The sequence below is a fragment of the Protobothrops mucrosquamatus genome, unplaced genomic scaffold, assembly GCF_001527695.2.
Source record: "Protobothrops mucrosquamatus isolate PMUCROS unplaced genomic scaffold, P.Mucros_1.0 scaffold150, whole genome shotgun sequence".
Taxonomy (NCBI): Eukaryota; Metazoa; Chordata; class Lepidosauria; order Squamata; family Viperidae; genus Protobothrops; species Protobothrops mucrosquamatus.
Window position 1 is genome coordinate 1729880 of NW_015386515.1, and position 18545 is coordinate 1748424.

The following is an 18545-nucleotide window of genomic DNA, read 5'->3' on the forward strand; positions in this document are numbered from 1 at the left end:
GCAATCTGCCAAAGTAATGATAAATGGAGATATGACTGAAAAGATCAACATTATGAAGGGAACAAGACAGGGATGCCCTCTATCTCCACTGTTGTTTGTTCTGACATTAGAAGTATTAAATAGACGTATAAGACAGAATAACGACATAAAAGGGATGAAAATTAAGAGGGAAGAGTATAAGCTACAAGCATTCGCAGACAATTTAGTATTTATTTTGGAGGAACCATTAGAGACAGGACCTGTATTAATAGAACAAATAGAAAAATATGGTGAGGTAGCGGGGTTGAAAATTAATAAAGATAAAACCAAAATGTTAGTGAAAAATATTACTGAAAAACAAAAAAAAGAACTGGTGGGAAAATTAGATATACAGATTGTGAAAAAGATATACAGATTGTGAAAAGGGGCCACTTCCCCGTGGCTTCGGTCACGGGGAAGTGGCCCCGACCCCACCAATGGGACTGGGGCTTCTCCTGGACTGAGAATGGTCTCGGAGGCACCTGTCATCTCGCTCGCTGGTCAGCAATGGGCGGGTGACTGGCTCCTTGCTTCCCACATCTAGCCCTTCAAATTTCTCCCTCAAACGTTTGACTGACTGGCTTTGGATTGCTGTCAGATACTTCCATTCACCCGACTCATCCGATGGCACCACCTGCTTAGCTGCTCTATGATCAGGAGAGCACGACTCCTAGGAGGCAATCAATGGAAATTCAACTTCAGCGGCCTTTGAAGAACTCTTCTTTGGCTGGGCCGTCTCTGAACGCCATGAGTCTCCACTAGGCAAGGTCCATTCTGATGACAAGATGTGCTCTCGGGTCTTTCGCCTCGCCCTTGCCGCTGGAGTCGCAGAAACCACACTCTCTATCAGTGCGATGGCTTGCGCTCCATCTGCCGATGTAGTAGCTGTGGTTGTGGTGCTGGTGACAGGTTCCTCTTTCTTCTCCATTTTGGGATCTTCCCTGACTCTTTGTCAGCCTCCTCTCTGCTTTGGGTAGGTGACTGGAGCTCAGGACCCCGTAAAATTAAAGAAAAAGTGAGTCTTGGGTTAATGTCATGGTTCCGATAGATCAGGGGTGTCAAACTCAATTTCATTGAGGGCCACATCAGCATTGCAGTTGCCCTTGGGGGGCCGGGTGGGTGTGGCCAGGGTGGGTGCGGCCTACAGGGTGGGCGTGGAGGGAATGGGTGTGGCCTACTGGGTGGGCATGGCCAGCTCTACATTGTTCACGTCAATGGTGCCTATGGGGGCCTGAGCAGGAGTGGGACAGATCTGAGGGTTTCTGGCAGAAGGGGGTGGGACTAGGGCAAGTGCCAAGGCATGGTCCACTGGAGGAGCCTCACTGTTCCTCTCAGGCCATGGGGGGGCTGGATGGTGGTGCGGGCTGCCCGGAGCCCTGGGCAGCAGAGGTCAAATGTCCAGCCTGGCCCTCGAGCACCCGTGGCACCAAGCCCAGCCCTACTTCCCCAAGGGGGCGCCCAGCTGCACTTACCTCCTCCTCAAAGCTGCTGCTGCTGTGCTTGCTCTCCTTAGCCAGGTTGTTCATGATGGGTACCAGGGCAAAGTCAGAGGGAGACTGAATGCGTTTCAGCATAGATGGCCACCACAGAATTGTACATTGGCTCCTGGCCGGCCGGCCTGGGCCAGGGCCAAGGCAGTGGGGGCCATTCCCTCATTGTTTCCAGGATGGCTTCGCGTGCCACATGAAATCACTTCGCGGGCCGCATCCGGCCCCAGGCCTTGTGTTTGACATGTCTGCAATAGATGAAACCAATTAAAAGAACTTCAAGGCAAAGATTTCTTCCTTAAAGAACATTTTATTCAGGAAACAAAGTATCAACACTTACATAGTTAAACCCAAGACTGAAGTTCCTTCCCCCCAGATACAAAGTAACAAGTTTTAATTCCCACCCCAGAAAGGCTGTCATAAATCACATTCACCAATTATTCCAAAACACTGGCTTTTCTCCCAACTTCTCAACCCAAAACTTTATCTAACATTGACCTTGAGTTCACGCACAGCTGCAATTGTTATGGCTAACTGAAAACACTTGAGCATTCCCTCCATCCCCCCTTCTACATCTGAATATCTCAAACAGCAGAAAAAGCACAATGAAAGCAAAAGGTAAAATGGTTGAAATTTCCTAATTGTCACAGCATTGACACAAATATTTAAAAATTTCATATTCCATTTTTTCATTTTAAAAAAATCTTCAAAATTGAAATAAAATTGTTATATTAAATATATTAGATATCATTTGGAGAAGGAAATACATAAATTATGTCTTTTGAAAACTCACTGTTATTCCTGATATTTCAGCTTATTCTTCCAATTCCATCCTAATGTATTTTGCTGAATAACTAGAACTTGAGAAAAGGTTAATAGCATATATTCTGCAAAGAGTTTATCTCTTTATTCTTTTAATTTCTGAATGAAAACAATATGAAGTGCTGCTACTAAGATTTCTAAATAAATGCTTCAAACTGAAATGGCAGACAATATTAAAGGTATGGCAAAGTACAAAGGAAAGGAAAATGACAAAGGAAAATGATTTTTTTTTTATTTTAATAAAATATTAAGAATTCATAGAAATATTCTTTTAAAAAATCAAGCAGGATGGGAAATTCTGTTTTAAAAATTACATTATCAAATATCACATTTGAGACATATTCTTTCATTTATATGGGAAGATTCAATATCCAAGGCTATGGATATAAAAAGAAAATTTACTATAGATCTATAGTTAGATCTATACGCCAAATGTTTTTACTTCCCAAGGATTTTATAAAAACAGATAATATAAATAATTGATGACATCAGCAAATATTGCAGGCCCAATTGGCAAAAGAAAAAAAACCTGTACGTACGTCCTTCATAGATTAAGAGCTATTTTACAATAATTTGCTATAGTATTGCAAACATTTGTTGCCAAAATAAATTGTCTATTGTCTAAATCCACACTTCAGTTTCTATACAAGAGTTGCATGGAAGACAGTACATTATTGCTACTGGCACTGATAACGTTACCTAATTTGGGTAATAAAAAGTCTAAAAGAAAATAAGCAAGCTCAGAGAGCACCAAGGACCCCTCATTTCAACTCTGAGCTACAAATATTCTCCTTTATCAGGGGAATGTGTTCCAGAATTGAGATTCTTATATACTTTCAAAGGAGTTAGTGCGAAATTATTTACAATAGGATAGCTTATTATATTCTTACTTTTGGTAGTTAGGAACTACTGGAAGTAGGAACTTCCTAATTAATTTAACAATTGAAAATACTAAAGTATGGTCTTCTTATGGATAAAATTAAAATCCTTCACAGAAGGATTATCTGTAAAGCTTATATATATACTAATTAATAAGAATAATAGCAACAATAATTATGAATCTTATAAATTATGAAAGCTATTAATTTTAATTAATGTTGCTAATAAACACTTTTTAAAAGATTTGTCATTTTAAAAGGTTTCTTCCTAATTATCAATTTCTCCTTAAAGAACCTCCTGTAAAAATATAATCTTGTCCATTTACTTAGTGTTGGTTATATCCTCTTCATCCATCAAATAATGTTTCATGGTACAATATAGAGAGTGAACTATTGGTGTTCTATTCTTCATCTCTATTCTGTTGCTGCCATGTATCTAAAAAGGTTAACTCAGGAATATCCAAAAGCCACTCTTTGTCCAAACTAATTTCCTACATATTGTTTGCTCTGGAAAGTTCTGTGTCATTTGATATTATGATAATTATGAAAATGCCTTTTTCTGCCTGCTTTATCCTATTCTTTTGCCAGCTAATTGCTGTTTACTTTGCGCTGATCTTTAATAAATAAACTGGGTTTTTTTATTAGCTGAATTAAATGGCAGGGTTGTTTCCTTTGATCTGTAGATGGGACTGTATCAAGTGCCAAAGAAACAGGACTTGATTCCCAGTAAGTTTCCAACACTATGGACCAGGAAAGTAGCAGGAAAGTAATAATCAAAGTAAGGAAGAAGGTCATCCCTGTAATCCTAAATGTGGGCATCAGAACACCATCAAAAACCATGAGTTTGGAGATGGCAGCAGTGGAATGAACGGATGAGGAGAGGGCATTTTCCAACATGGAAGGACCACTCAAGAAGCCTTCCAAGACCAATGTAATCTGATGCAGGATACCTCATGATACTGGCAAAGAATTATTTTTTTTCAAATGTCTAGTCTTAGAATGTAAAATTTACAAATGACAAGAGTGAATTGCTAAATCTATGTTATGCAGACATGTCTTAGAAGAAGGATTACTTGATTATTATTAGTTTTGTTTCTTTTTCTGGGACTTTAATGAGCTGCTTGATCATTCGGGCCTAAAATTCACAACTTGCCTGAATAGAGGAAGCAACACTGCAGAGGTAAGCCACAGATGAGAGGCTGCAATTATAGGTTATTGGCTAGTTGTTATTGTTACTGTTATTGGCTTGGTTTCTATTTCCATCCCTTTGGTATCTCCAGGTGAAACCAGGAAAGTTTCTGGTCTGAAAACCTGAAGATCCACTGCCAGTTTTTTCAAGTAGGTAATACTAATCTAGATAGATCAATAGTCTGACTTAATCTAAGGCAGCTTTCTATCAGTGAACACCAAACCCAAGTGTCTTCCAAGCAGTTTGGTTTAATTTCATTTGCATTGTCAAAAATTCAGCTCCAAAGATGACCCAGCTTCTTTCTAGGATCTTGATTCTCCTTCCATACCTAAGAAAGAAACCATTAGTTTGCCCGGTATCCAGGTAGATGTATGGATGGGAGGGGGTCTGTTTGCTTCTCTACTGGAGGTGGGCAGTTTACAAACCAAATGAGCAATGCCTTGTTGTAGTCCACTGTTATAGTCTCCAGGAGTAGCTACACAAAATTCAGAAGCAAAATGAAGACATTTGGCAATGTTACCATTCCTTTCAACTACTAGCCTGAATATTACTATTTACTTTTATCCTGCCCTTCCCAAATCCCAAAATGTCTTTCTTCCTCTACTAACAGTGTCACATCTTCTCTGACTTTTGACTCAGAAAGGGTGAAAAAGGGTGACTCTATTCTAAAAGAAAATTTCCTGAGGAAACACAATCTATGCTGGGAAATTTCAGGGTAGCTGTGCTCTTGAATGCGAGGAGCAAGAGAAAAAAAGGGGGATCACCTTTGCCCTTCTAGGAACTGTGCTCTGAGCTGCTGCGTCAGTGCTGATGGAGGGCAGAGTCAGAGACATTGGAATCAACCAAATTAGTTTTTCGGTGTTGTCGGCTCCCTCGATCTGTAAAAAAGTAACCATTTATTTATTTATTTATTTATTCATTCATTCATTCATTCATTCATTCATTCATTCATTCATGAGGAGGCAGACATATTAGGAAACACAGTCTCCCATTTTGTCCCACTGTGCTCTGCTGAGACCAAGCAAGTCTTGCCACTGATGTGTGATTCTGCCATGGGCTGTCAGAATAATCTTGGGAGAGAAGAGAAAAAGTCACAGCCTAGATTACGGTCTGATAAATGAAGTCTCAGAAGGGATCCCCTCTAATTCTCTGGAAAGTAAAGGCAGGGGAAAGGGGAGAACCTTCAGACTTACAAAACTCTGTTGCTGTAACCTTACAATATTATTAAAATGCTATGAGTATTAGTACTCATAGTTTTGTTTCCTGCCTGGACTACTTTGAAGGGCTGATTCACCTTAGAGGAATATTTAAGAGAAATAATGTATATTAGTTTTTCCCTGGTAGGTACCCTCACACAGCCCAACCCTGCACTCCAAATAACTCCAGAAGTGATAAAATTGGGCTACCTATAATTTCCAGATATTTGGGGCTTTGACTCTTGTAGTTAAACAATGCCTGGGACTAAAAGTTTGGGAAAACACTCTGAAGATTATTCTGAACCCCGAAGGGTGGTGCCTCTTTGAAGCAGGCCTGGTCTCGGTTTTCCATGTGTGCCTATGGTCAATTTCTGTATGCTTCTATTCAGAGGTGGAGCAATTAGGCCTACTCACCTTTCATTTTCAAAGAATTCCTCTTCTCACTCCATGTGCTGTTGTTCATAATGGAGTTGCGTAGAGTGTTGACAGCTGACCTGTATAAGAAGAAAGTTATGATTCCTTTGTGGATTACCTGCCACTGAAATAAACAGACAGGAAAAATATCTCCTTATATGCTTTGATAATATTAAATGTTAATTATGCAGGATGAATGTATAGCTCTGAAACCCTCACCCTGGTGATCTTTTAGACCTGGGGCAGTTTCTCATTTTACAATTTCATCCTCGGAGAACAAGTACTTTGTAACATAGAGGCAATTATACAGATTTCTTTTTTCTTTATTTATAATGGATTCAAACATGCTGTCCTTTTATTTCCAGACATAATAGATTGGTGTGGAATACAAGCATTTCCTTAGACTCAAACACTATATCTACTTATAGGAAAGATGTGGAGCAGCTTTATAAGGTTGACCTTCCTGGGGCAGAAAATTCAAGCCCCAGAAATTCCTATTCCAACATCCCATAAAATGAGAGAAGGTGCCTTATACCCAGGTCCACTGAAGGGAAAGATGTCAAATTCAAGCAATTCCTTCCACAGCTGGAGACAGGAAGAGAGTCAACAAGAACTCCCAAGGAGCTGTTCTTACCAGATTTCATTCAGCTCTTCAGTCCCTGGTTTATGATCTTTCTCTGCTAGGACATCATCTGGGGTTTTGCCCCTCAGTTGGGTCAGGAACTAGAGAAAGATAAAATGTCAAATATATACATTGGGATGCAAAACAGGCTATGGTGGATATCTCTTCTACAAACCTCTGGATGAATTGTTGAAACAGTATTGATATCAGCCCAAATCCAAGGCTTGGATACACAAACTACACAAGACCATGAAACAGGAGACAGGGAGTTGTGTAATCAGACCTCCAATGTTGTAGGCTAACATAAGCTCACTAAAAATGCTGTTCTGTTCTTCTACTCAATTCTCATTAAGCACGTCTCTTTGCCCAAATCCAACCTCCATTAAAGTGTTGCCACTGTCTTGCTTTCCAAAAAGATTTGCTATTGTAGCTAGATGGATGGGACAACTCACCCCAGGACAACTCGCTATGGGACAAGAGTTACAGTAATATCAAAGAAATAGTGGAATGGAATCATTAAAGAAAGGATGCCAAAGAAAGAAACAAAATAAAATGTGAATGACAAAAAATAAAATATTTTTTAAATTATTTTAAATAATTAAACTGAATTGTTGAATTGTCCTACAGCGAGTTGTCCCAGGGCAAGTTATCCTGCTGCGAGTTGGCCACAGCAAATTGGCCATGGTGAGTTGACTGTGGCGAGTTGGCTATGGCAAGTTGTCCCATTCCGTTGAAATGAAGCACAGAAAGTGGCATGTCATGCTTTAATTTAATTTAATTACAATTATAATTAAATATAGCAATTTAATTGAATTACATTAGCTGATAGTTTATGAAGATCATATAATTAAGATTTAATTCTGCCCATCTTAAGAGCATTAGAAAACTACTGAAATAGTGGTGGATACTACGGTACTTACATCAGAAACTATTTTCCATTGTGGCTAGCCACATGTTCCTAAGAAAGCCACTTGTAGGGTATAAAAAAACTATAGTTCTCAATTTCCTCCACCAATTTAAAGCCCACATGGCCAGGCTATCTGGGGGACTGCCTCTACCTAAGTATTTCTATCTATCGTGTCAAATCAGATAAGGCACAGTTCTATTCCCTTCCCCTAAACATTGCCATGTAATGGGATCTAGGAAGCATGCCTTTTCCTTGTCAAACCCTGTCCTCTGAAACATCCTTCCCCTTGAAGGATGGCAGGCCTCCACCCTCCAAGCTTTTTGAAAAGCATTGAAGATCTGGCTTTTCACCAAGCACTGGTACACATTTCAATGAGAGGATTTAGTGAGGATCTTGGAAATTTAAGTTTAGCATCAAGTTCTTAACATTTATGGTTTTAATAGATATAATATTATATTGCTTTATTGTTATTATTATTGTTGTTGTTGTTGTTGTTGTTGATATTGTTTTAATTTGTCAGATCTACCATCTTCAGCTTCTATGCTTTGCTGGCATCATGTCAAAAATTGTTAGGGGGAGGAGGGGACAATGGAATGTAGAGGATAGAGATGAGAGGGAAGGGGACTTGACGGAAACCAGAGGTGAGAACCGGCATATTCCAGTGTTCAAGGACACCTAGCCTGGAAAAAGAAAGTGAAACCACACCCAATGGCACCAATCGTCCAGGCTATTCCCAAAACACCTAAACGGTGTGCTATTGGACAGAGATGGATTGGCCAAGGGGGGAGGGCCAGGGAGAAAGGAAAAATGTAACGTTTTGCACAGGAACCTCAGATCTAGGCTTTTTTTCTATGCAAACACCTAACCTTAATAAAAGAGCCTATCGCTTCAACCTGGGCTGGGGCTGGTCTGACATAATTGTTGGTTGGGAGCTGCCTGGAGTTTGATATGGGTGGCTATATAAATGCTTTAAATAAACATTTTTTTAAAAAAAAATATTTATTGTGCCTGAGTCTGCTATTGACTCTTGACAACTGCTTAGACTAGTCCCTGCAGTTTTCTTGGCAAGATTTCAAAAACATGTTGCCATTGCTTGCTTTCTGGGGCAGAGAGAAGGTAATGGGCCCAAGGTCACCAGCCTGGTTTTGTGTTCAAGGCAAAAGTAGAACTCACATTTTCCCACTTTCTAGCCTGGTACCAGAAAGTGGGAGACTTTCTGGGTGTCCCCCACTACACCAAACTGACTTTCTGGTTTTCCCCAATACCTTCCCCCATGTTAGAAATCCTGGGTACTCAATTATTTTACATACACCTGAATGCCACTCCTCCTCTCTTAGGCAGGATCTGGTTTCTTCCTTGTCTTATTTTTCTGATATAACATTACCTCACTGTGCCCACCTCTTCTATGGCTGCTCGCCTCCACAATGACTGACTATAATTCAGGAGGTGGGATTGGCAGAAGGAAAACAACTCTCTGGACTCCTGACTCGGCCACTTCTCTCCTTCTGCTGCCTGTTTCTAATGCTTCTGATAAATCACACCTTATTGTGGGGCAAAAGTCAGGATAGAAATTTCCTAAAATAAAAGATATATTCTGTCAACCACCCTATGGGCAACTGGGTGAGAGAGATTTATTTTATAGTGCAATGAGCTGAGAATGTACAATTTAATAACAGTTCCTAGAAATTTGTTTGCTAACATACAGCTCTTCACATAGAGATTTCAACTCAACACTGAAGCTGAGTGGAGGAACGTACCTTGGTGCACTTCATTTGATTCTCTTGCATTTTCTTAATGCTGACAAGGTTTCTAGTGATATCAACCTCCTGGTCCTCTAAGATAAGAGCCAAGAACAGTCAATTAGGATTACTCCCACTATCGTCTTTTAAACTCTCTCTTCTAACTTCTGTGAAGCATCAGGCACTGCTGCAAACATTTCCTTTAAGACCTTGCCTTCAGTGGACAATACTCACATCATTATTCACAGCTTCCTTAGCAGATATAGGAGCAAAAGCAACAACAAGGAGCATATTTATCACCAAAAAGGAGAACAGAGGGGACTGTATCTGACACTTAATATATGTGGAGTCCTTGGTGTTCTCTGAGCATGGTTGTTTGCTTGCAGATGTTTCAACTAGATAACATCATCAGTGTACTGATGCACTGATCATCAATACACTGCTGAGGTTAGCTAGTCAGGTGATGAAATGCCTGAAAATAAACAACCATGCTCAGAGAGAACCAAGGACTCTACAATTCAACCCGGAGCTACATATTTTTTTTTTCTACTGGAATTTAATATACGAACACTATAGAAAAACAAGAGGAAATTGTAAGGCAGTATGGATTGGGATAGTCTATGTCATTTCAACTCCAACATAGTTTCCTTCTTTGCCAAAGTACCTGAGAGGTAACCTTACCATTATCCAGCCATTAGTAAGGTGATAGAGAGTATATTGCAATTACATTTATTTTGGCACAACAGTTGAATTATTGGATGACTCCACACGTTGCTGCTAGTCAGTTGTAGGGAAATAGTCTTTTTTTAGATCTCATATAAGCAATCAAGGATAAGATACCTATTAAATTAAAACGGAAAATACTGCAGCATGAGATTAAAATACTGTATAAGGAAAATCTTCCCAATTAATAAAAGCAATTCAGCCATAAAGCCAGTTGTCTTGGAAGACTCTTCCTTCTCAAAGATAGAAAATTCCAAAGGGGTGTGTTGGTGTACAACCTTTTCAGCAAGAGGAAGAATAGTTGAGCTAAATGCTGTCAATAGCATGGATGCATATAGAACTTGCCCAGGCCTAGTCAAGTGGGAAAATATCCCCCCTTTCTCTGTGCTTCAATGAGAGCTAAATCAGGTGATCAAGATAGAATTTCAGGAGGCTAATCTTGACCTGACACAAAAACTGATCAGGTTTGAATTTACTTAATATTTAAATGGAAGGTTTCCAGGGAGGTTTAGAGCTCTAGGATAGATTGGGCATCTGGAATCCTGACATCTTCAGGAGTTCTTCAGTTTGAAGGAGACATTGTCCTTTTACAAGAAAGTTGAATTTGGCTCCAAATTGACTGGATGATGGTTAAGAGTCTATTGCAGAGAAAAATTCAGAAGATTTGGAGAGCCATGGCAATACTGAATGTATGATAAATGGGAAAATACTAGTAGAGAAGAATCTACTGCATGTTGGAAGTGAATATGAACAAAATATTGCAAGAAAATAACACTAGTAGCTACTTACTCAGTTTTTGATGGATGCGCCGCAGTTCACCCTGAACTGATTCCAACTCTTCCCAAAGGAATTTTTTGCTGCCAGGGGAAAAAGAAACAGGACAGGAAGCTTTACAATGTAGCCCTGGAAATTCAAATCCTAAGATGATTTATTATTAAGTAAAAACATTAAAACCCACTATTATTGTCCTCTAGCCTTTGGCAATCTAAGCACCTACACCAGTCTATTACCCAAGACTTCTTCAGTCACAAGAGCAGTAGAAAGATAATTATAGTAAAGACTGCAGAGACCCAGCCTATCTAACCATTTTTTTACCTATCCAAAATCCACAAGACAGAGCTCATTTCTTTTTCTGCCCACTCAGCTCTTTCTCCTACCTCTCAAGGACATCTTGAGACAGATTCTCCATTGAACTTTGTTTCTGGACCATGGAACTCTGAAGCCCTTCTACCTCTTTGTTCATGGTTTTCCAAAGCTCTTGGATTTTTTTCTGTATTAGCTCATCAAACATCTCTCCACGGGATAAGTGGGCAGCAAATTTTACTTCCTCTAGAAGGATGGAAGATGATACGTTCTTCAGTAATGGAGAGATAGGGATGATATTCTGCATTCTTGATTTACCAGTCCTAATTCTGTGAAGATGCCCCTGTACAATTCTTGAAATGGCACTCAAAACAGACTTGAGATTCTAAGATATAGCACCCTTAAAATTCTTCCAGACTGAGCTACACTGAAGATGTTAGAAAATGTTTTCAATTTCTTCCAATTCTGCTTCTGCAAGCTACTTAGGAGTGGGGATTATATAACCTATCAGTCTTGTGTCTGCTACCTATGTTTTCATAACCAGAAGAGTCAGAAATTCATAAGAAACCAAGGTCTCTATGGAATAATGCTCCAGAATTCCTCTCCCCCTGCAGGGAGAAGAGATCCCTTAAATTGTTTCTTCTTTAAAGAAGGATATAACCTGATATGATGGGACTTGCAAGGCCACAAAACAAACAGAGCGGTTTTTCATATTTCTCACCTTCCAGTGCATTGATCCTACCCTGCTGGTAGTTGCTCTCTTGCTCTAACAAAGTAATTGAGTGGCTCAGTGCTTGAAAAGCCTGGAAAGAAAATTTGGCACAAATCAGGTTAACATTGATTGTGATACCAAGATGGCAAGATTTCCAGGTTTATGCCGGCTACATACCTCGGTCTGGGCATGGAGCTGAGCTCTGATAAGCTCCACATCATTTTTCAGTGCCAAATGAGACTCTGGGATTGAAACCAGAAGAGAGACAATTATTCACATACTTTTGCCACACACAAATATATAGCTTTGGATCTTTTTCCTCGATAAATAAATGAACAAGTGAAATGTTTAAGATAAGATAAGATAACCTTTATTGTCTTTTTTGTTTTACTGTAGGCACAACGGCACACATCAAAAAATGAAATTTAGTTGCCTACTCTCAAAGTGAAAGACATACATGACACACACCTAAACATACTATATACAACATATGTATAGACTCACACCCCTACATTTACTTAACAAATAAATATTAAATACTGTCCATCTTGAATATATAACGGAAGGAGGAAGCTTGAGAGTTCACAAGGTTAATGCTGTATGGAATGAAACTATGGCTGAATCTGGATGTTCTCCTATGGATACCACGAAGCCTCCTCCCAGAAGGTAACAAGGAAAACAGGTCGTGAAGAAGATGTGTAGTATCCCAGATAATCTTACGGACTCTGCTCAAACAACACTTCTGTGCTATGTCCTGGATGGGAGGGAGGGAACTGCCAATGATCTTTTCGGCCATCCTCATCATTCTCTGCACCGCCTTCCTGTCTGAAGCAGTGATGCTTCCAAACCAGACTGTGACAGGATGCTCTCAATCGTTCCCCTGTAGAAAGTGGTAAGGATAGGAGAAGGAAGATGTGCCTTTCTCATGCGACGGAGAAAATGCAGGCACTGCTGTGCCCGCTTCACCAGTGTCTCGCTGTTGAGCGACCAAGCCAGCCTTCTCATTAGCTGCATACCCAGGAATTTGATGCTGGTAACCATCTCCACAGGTGAATCATTAATGTGGCTGTGCCTGCCTTTTCTGAAATCGACAATGATCTCTTTGGTTTTTCCGATATTTAAAACTAGGCTGTTTTCCTTACACCAACCCCTCAACCTCCTTGCGGTAAGCATCCATCTTGTCATCATGAATAAGGCCCACTACTGTTGTATCATCTGCAAACTTCACAATATGGTTGGTGGCAAACCTAGCACAACAGTCATGGGACAACAGAGTGAACAGCAGCGGACTTAGGACGCAACCCTGAGGAGAACCTGTGCTCAAGAAAATGGTATTAGAGGTATTTGTTCCAACTTGCACATATTGGGGCCTGTTGGTAAGAAAATCAAGAATCCAGTTGCACAAAGGAGTGTTTAAGCCTAAAAGGCCCAGTTTGTCTACTAGATGTTGGGGAATGATTGTGTTAAATGCTGAACTGAAGTCGACAAACAACAAACGCACATGAGTATTTCTTTCCTCTAAGTGGTTCAAGCTCAGATGGAGAACGGATGAAATAGCATCCTCTGTATAGTGATTTGGTCAGTAGGCAAATTGAAGCGGGTCAAATGCTGGCGGGAGACTAGATACAATGATGTCCTTTATCAGCTTCTCAAAGCATTTCATAATGGTGGATGTCAGTGCAACCGGACAGTAATCACTGAGGCCTGTAATTGTTTCTGACTCATTTGTTTAATTGGGTTCTTTAGTGTGGAGAATAGATCATATTTTAGGTCATATTTATGCAAAAATACTGAAAATTGAAAAGGCTTCACAAAACTTAAGCACCACTCTAGTTCTTTTATAAGCAAGCCTGTTATTAATAGCAAGACTTAATTCTGAAAACTAAAAATACTGAGCTCTATATCCACGTCTACTTGGAAAATTAATCCCAGACACTATTTGGAAATCTTTTGCTTCAGCGACAAAAGATTCTCTTTGTTATTATTGTTCAAGTATTCTGAGGAAGAATTCTGCCCTGCAGAACAAGAGACTGGGATCCACTTCAGCTCTAAGGGGCAGTAAGCATCCCTTTCTAGGGAGTGTGGATTGGTAACTCCCAACAGAGGAGAAGGCATTAAGAATTCAAGTGACAGTAGATCCAAAGAGAGCAATGGAGAAATTGGGTATCTGAATATAGGGCTGGGCTGAATACCAAAGAGAACAAAAAGGGGCATGATCAGAAGTACTGTGGTTCCAACCCAGCCAACTCCACCTGGAAAACTTCCATCACTCAGAGTGTAAGAATAGGAAAAGAGAACAGAATAGAAAGGATTAAAAAAAACCTACTTAAGTGAAACATAGCCAGAATGTCTTCACTGTAGAAATGATAATGGAAACTAAAAGGATGGTTTGTAAAGTCAAGAGGAGCAATACCAAAAGTAGACTTCCCGAACTGATGCCCTCCATATGGATTGGATTGCTATTCCCATCATTGTTGCCCGCATGGACAGTGATTGGACTTCTAATCCAACACCCCTGAAGGACACTGGCTCAAAGTAGAGAGGAGGGAATTCAAGAAGAAGGCATCACCTTAGACAGGAGTGAGAGAATATTCACAGAAATCTTGGAGGACTGAACAGGTTCAGGGATTCCTAGAGAATACAGAAAGGTGCGTACAGTTCTTTTGCTTTCAGGGACCAGAAAAATAAGAGGAGGAGAAGAAAGAATGAGAGAGGTAGGAAATGAGGGGGAGAGAAACTCACTTTCAGGAAAAAGTCCAAGCACAATATCTGGCTTTTTTTCCTGTTTACTTCATGACTACTCAGGGCAGACATGTTTGACCCTGACATGTTACCTCCCTTTCAATTATAATATAAATATTTTAAATAAATAAATAGGTAGATTTAGCAAAAGCTCAAAAAGGACCATGTTACCTACCTTGTGGCTCCAACCCAGCCAACTCCACCTGGAAAAGAAAACTCCCATCACTCAATTCCAAATAAAGCAATAGGCCCTCCACAGATGAGGACTCTTATGGCATAGACTGCTTTACTTTCAACAAAACCTCTTCTCATAAAATGTAACAGGCTGTATTCCTTTATCCATACTTTTTTCATTCATGCCTGTTTGGGAATATTACCTTTTTTATTTATTACTAAGATCAGTGTTCATTTTATTGCGCTGCCTACTAAAAGACCTGAATCATCCGCTTTCTTTGTCAGAATTTCAGAAGTCAGAGGGTAAAAAATCAGGAGTCTGGCAACACCATTTTTGACTAACAAATTCTATTAAAAGGTATAAACTTTCATGAGCTGCAGCTCAATTCTCAGCTGCACAGAGCACTACCAATATTTCTTTAAGATGTGTGGATTTCAATTTCCAGAATTCCCCAGCTAACACAGTTCCCAACAAGGGCACCCATAAGATTAGAGTTGCCTTCTCATTCTCTTCTTCTAATATGCTATACAGTATGCCATCATCTGCTAGCAATGCCCATTTGGATTCTAGCAGGACAAAATTTGCATTTGCATTTTGACTGTATCATTAGCATACCTCTTAAGCTCATGCATGCTATAAAAGAACACACTTCTTTTGGGCTGTAATAAGAATAATCTGAGTTTAAAATTGTTTCAGATCAGAATCCAGGATATTTAAGCCTCCATCTCACCCCACTACGATCCACAAGATAAAAGATTCAAATCATTTTGATTTCAAGAGCATAAGTGAGGCTGTACACTCAGAGGCCTGGCCATAAGTATGTGTTGTTACTTGTCAGTTGGGCTTCATCTTGAAGGAGTCAGTGTTTACCCCTAATGTCTCTTGAGCAAAACACACTATTTCCTTGCTACATCCTTATAGTCCAACAAGATACCGGTACCTACTGCTGATGCAGGGCTGCTTGCCCGAGCTAAGCACCAGTTAGGAGAGTTGATGTGATTCTGTTCATCATTGGCAAGTGTCATTGTAGTTGACCTCTAAGACAGAGAAACAGAGACCATAATTTAGAAGCAGAAACAAATATGAGAGCAGCCAACAATATGGTGCAGGAAACTTGGGCTTGAAAATGAAGTCCAGCCTTCTTCCATATCCTTTATTTTAGAAGACCAGCACAAGGTGCTTGTTCTTGTCAAGGAAACAATATGATGATGCCTCAGATCAGAAGGAAAACTTGGCTAGGTATCTTGAGTTGAGGTTCTATGCTTGTTTCAGATATTTCTTTCAACTTCAAGCCTATTTCTGGTCATCGTCTTTCCTACTCTTGGGCTTAGTAGTTTAGACTGCTTACAGCTTGGCTCTCTTACTAGATTCAGCTCCAATTTTGTGCTTGCAGCAGCTGTGCTGCATTGCTTTCAGAGGATGATCTCTGAGATTAATGGAAGGAGGGGAGATGATCAGTCCTTCCTCTCACCAAGAAGTGTGGGACATTATCCACCTATTCTGCATACATAAAGATAACCAAAGCAAATCATGAACTCATCTGTTTCCTAAAGTTGAGAAGTAATATTCCAAGAGTGTTTGGATTTTAAATTACTTGTGGAGATTCTGCCCTCAATGAGCCTGGGACAACTTTATCCTATATTATATATAGAGAGAATCTAAAACTTAGAAACACAAGTAGTACAACTTTGATGGCTACAGGAATATTTAACTTGTTTCCCACCACATAATTCTTGTACCCAATTAGTAGCTTTCATTGTGTATAATTTCAAAAGTGACATGTTGTCTTTCTTGGCAAAAAGCATTACAAGAAAAAAAAAGGTGATTTAAGATATCCCTTTCCCGAACCACTTCCCAATTATAGCAGAAACAATCAGGCTATACTATAAAAGCCTATCTCTCCCCATTAGTCCCTGTAGATTTGGTCTGAATGAATTAGGATCTTCAACTATTGACATGATATGAAAATATATTTAACCCATAACTCCCGTTTATTAGCTGGCTATATTTCACATACATTCTGCTGTTCAGAATTTTACTCAGCACTTAGAGGAATAGTTATGTAATTATAGGGCACAATAATTTAATTTCACTTTTAAAAACTATTTTTAAATAATTGTTGAACTTGTTGAACTTAAACATGTATTATTCAGTTACATTTTCCTTTTAATTTTCTCTATGTTTAACCACTCTTGGAAAGGTATACAGAATTAGATGGACCCTCTGAGTCTAAGACCCTCTGAGTCATACATACATATAAATATACATATACATATACACACACACACACACACACACACACACACATATGTACCATCGGATGCCTTCCCCCGAGGGGCATACATACATACCGGGGAAAAGGGAAAAGCTCCGATATACCCCGTTGATGATACTTGGCCAGATAGACGAGCGCACCCGCTAACGAGGAAGGCAGCAGATGAGAGGCAAAAGCACCTGGACACCCTCCCGGACGACTATAGATGCAGGGGAGAGGCAATAGAACTTAAGAATGGGGGAAATGCACCAGAGGTGTGCCTCGTGAATGACTCGGCAATAGAATTACGGCCCCGATCAATGGGAGAACAGACGAGTAATAGCGAGCGCAAATGGGATGGGTATCTCCTGCGCTCCCATATATGTACCGAGGGGGCAATGAGGGCAACAAGTAGTGGAGCCATCCCAAAGACACGCCCGGTTAGCAACTCATTAACACACACAGGAGCTCACCCGTCAGTGAGAGAGAGAGGGGGCGACAAGAAACAGGAACAATGAGACGACCAACCCCCAGGAGTTTACACACGGACAAGGAAAGCAGCAGGTCTGGCAAACAGAAGAACAGAGCTTGAAGCACACATGCTAGATAGCACAGCAATACACAGGCAAATTAAGATGAATGAGGGGGTGGGGAGGGACGACTGGGAGCGGATGAACAGCGGATCTCCAGGCACCTACACACGCACAAAGAAAACAACAGCAATTGGAGAGGAAACTTTAGAAATGGCCCCTTTAAGAACTACACAGCCGATACTAATGAGCGGACCTATGACCCGATCCAGGGTCAAAGCACAGAGGCAGCCGGCCACATAAAAACGGACTCCCGGATCCAGCATTTTATACCCTGACGATGTCGGTAGTGTGGCCGATGAAAGCTTGGTTTTGTATAGTAAAAATTTATGTTTATGATTTTATCCTGGTGATCACCTTATTTTACTTCACATTATGTATATACCTGGGATTCGTGTTTTTAATACTATTAATACTATTAAGGATAAAATATATATTATAAAATATATAATATATAATATATAATATAATATATAAATAAAAATGTAAATGTTCGTTTGTTCAAAATCTTAAATCTCCGAAAGTTCTTCACCAATTGCTTTGAAATTTTGACACAATGTTGCATTCGAATACGCGCGTGTTTTTATATACCTATATTATATAGATGTCACACCTGTGACAGGTAAAAACATGGGTTTTTTGAAAAACAGCGCCATCTAGAAAAAACGAACACCAGGATAAAAATAAAACAAACCTGTTTAATACAAACAAGTTTGTAAATAAAAGAGTTATCAAGCTTTCGTCAGCCTGACTGCCCATCAGGGTTGGAATGCTAGGTGATTAGGAAGCTTGCCTATATAGTTACCTGTCTCTGCGCCCGGCTTTTCGAGAGCGTAATCGGCCCATTAGTTGTATTAATCTGCAATGTGCTAAGTTGATTCACATCCGGCAGCCGGTTGGTGGACCCGGTGGTTATGCCCAGATCCTCCATTACTTTTCTAGCGCGCATGCGAGCGCCTGGGAGACGGCTGTCAAGCTGTCTTGCCCCCTATCT

General features: G+C 40.0%; 1 protein-coding gene across 1 annotated transcript; it reads right to left on the bottom strand.

Moving 5' to 3' along the window:
* Window positions 1–10776: 10776 nt before the first annotated feature.
* On the bottom strand, window positions 10777–18482 carry CCDC159 (coiled-coil domain containing 159). Its single transcript, XM_015813274.1, has 6 exons — window positions 18357–18482; window positions 15652–15744; window positions 11968–12042; window positions 11800–11881; window positions 11153–11324; window positions 10777–10852 (listed from the first exon to the last, which is right to left on the bottom strand). Exons 1-6 carry the CDS (start codon window positions 18480–18482, stop codon window positions 10777–10779), a joined length of 624 nt encoding a protein of 207 aa, XP_015668760.1.
* Window positions 18483–18545: the final 63 nt, after the last annotated feature.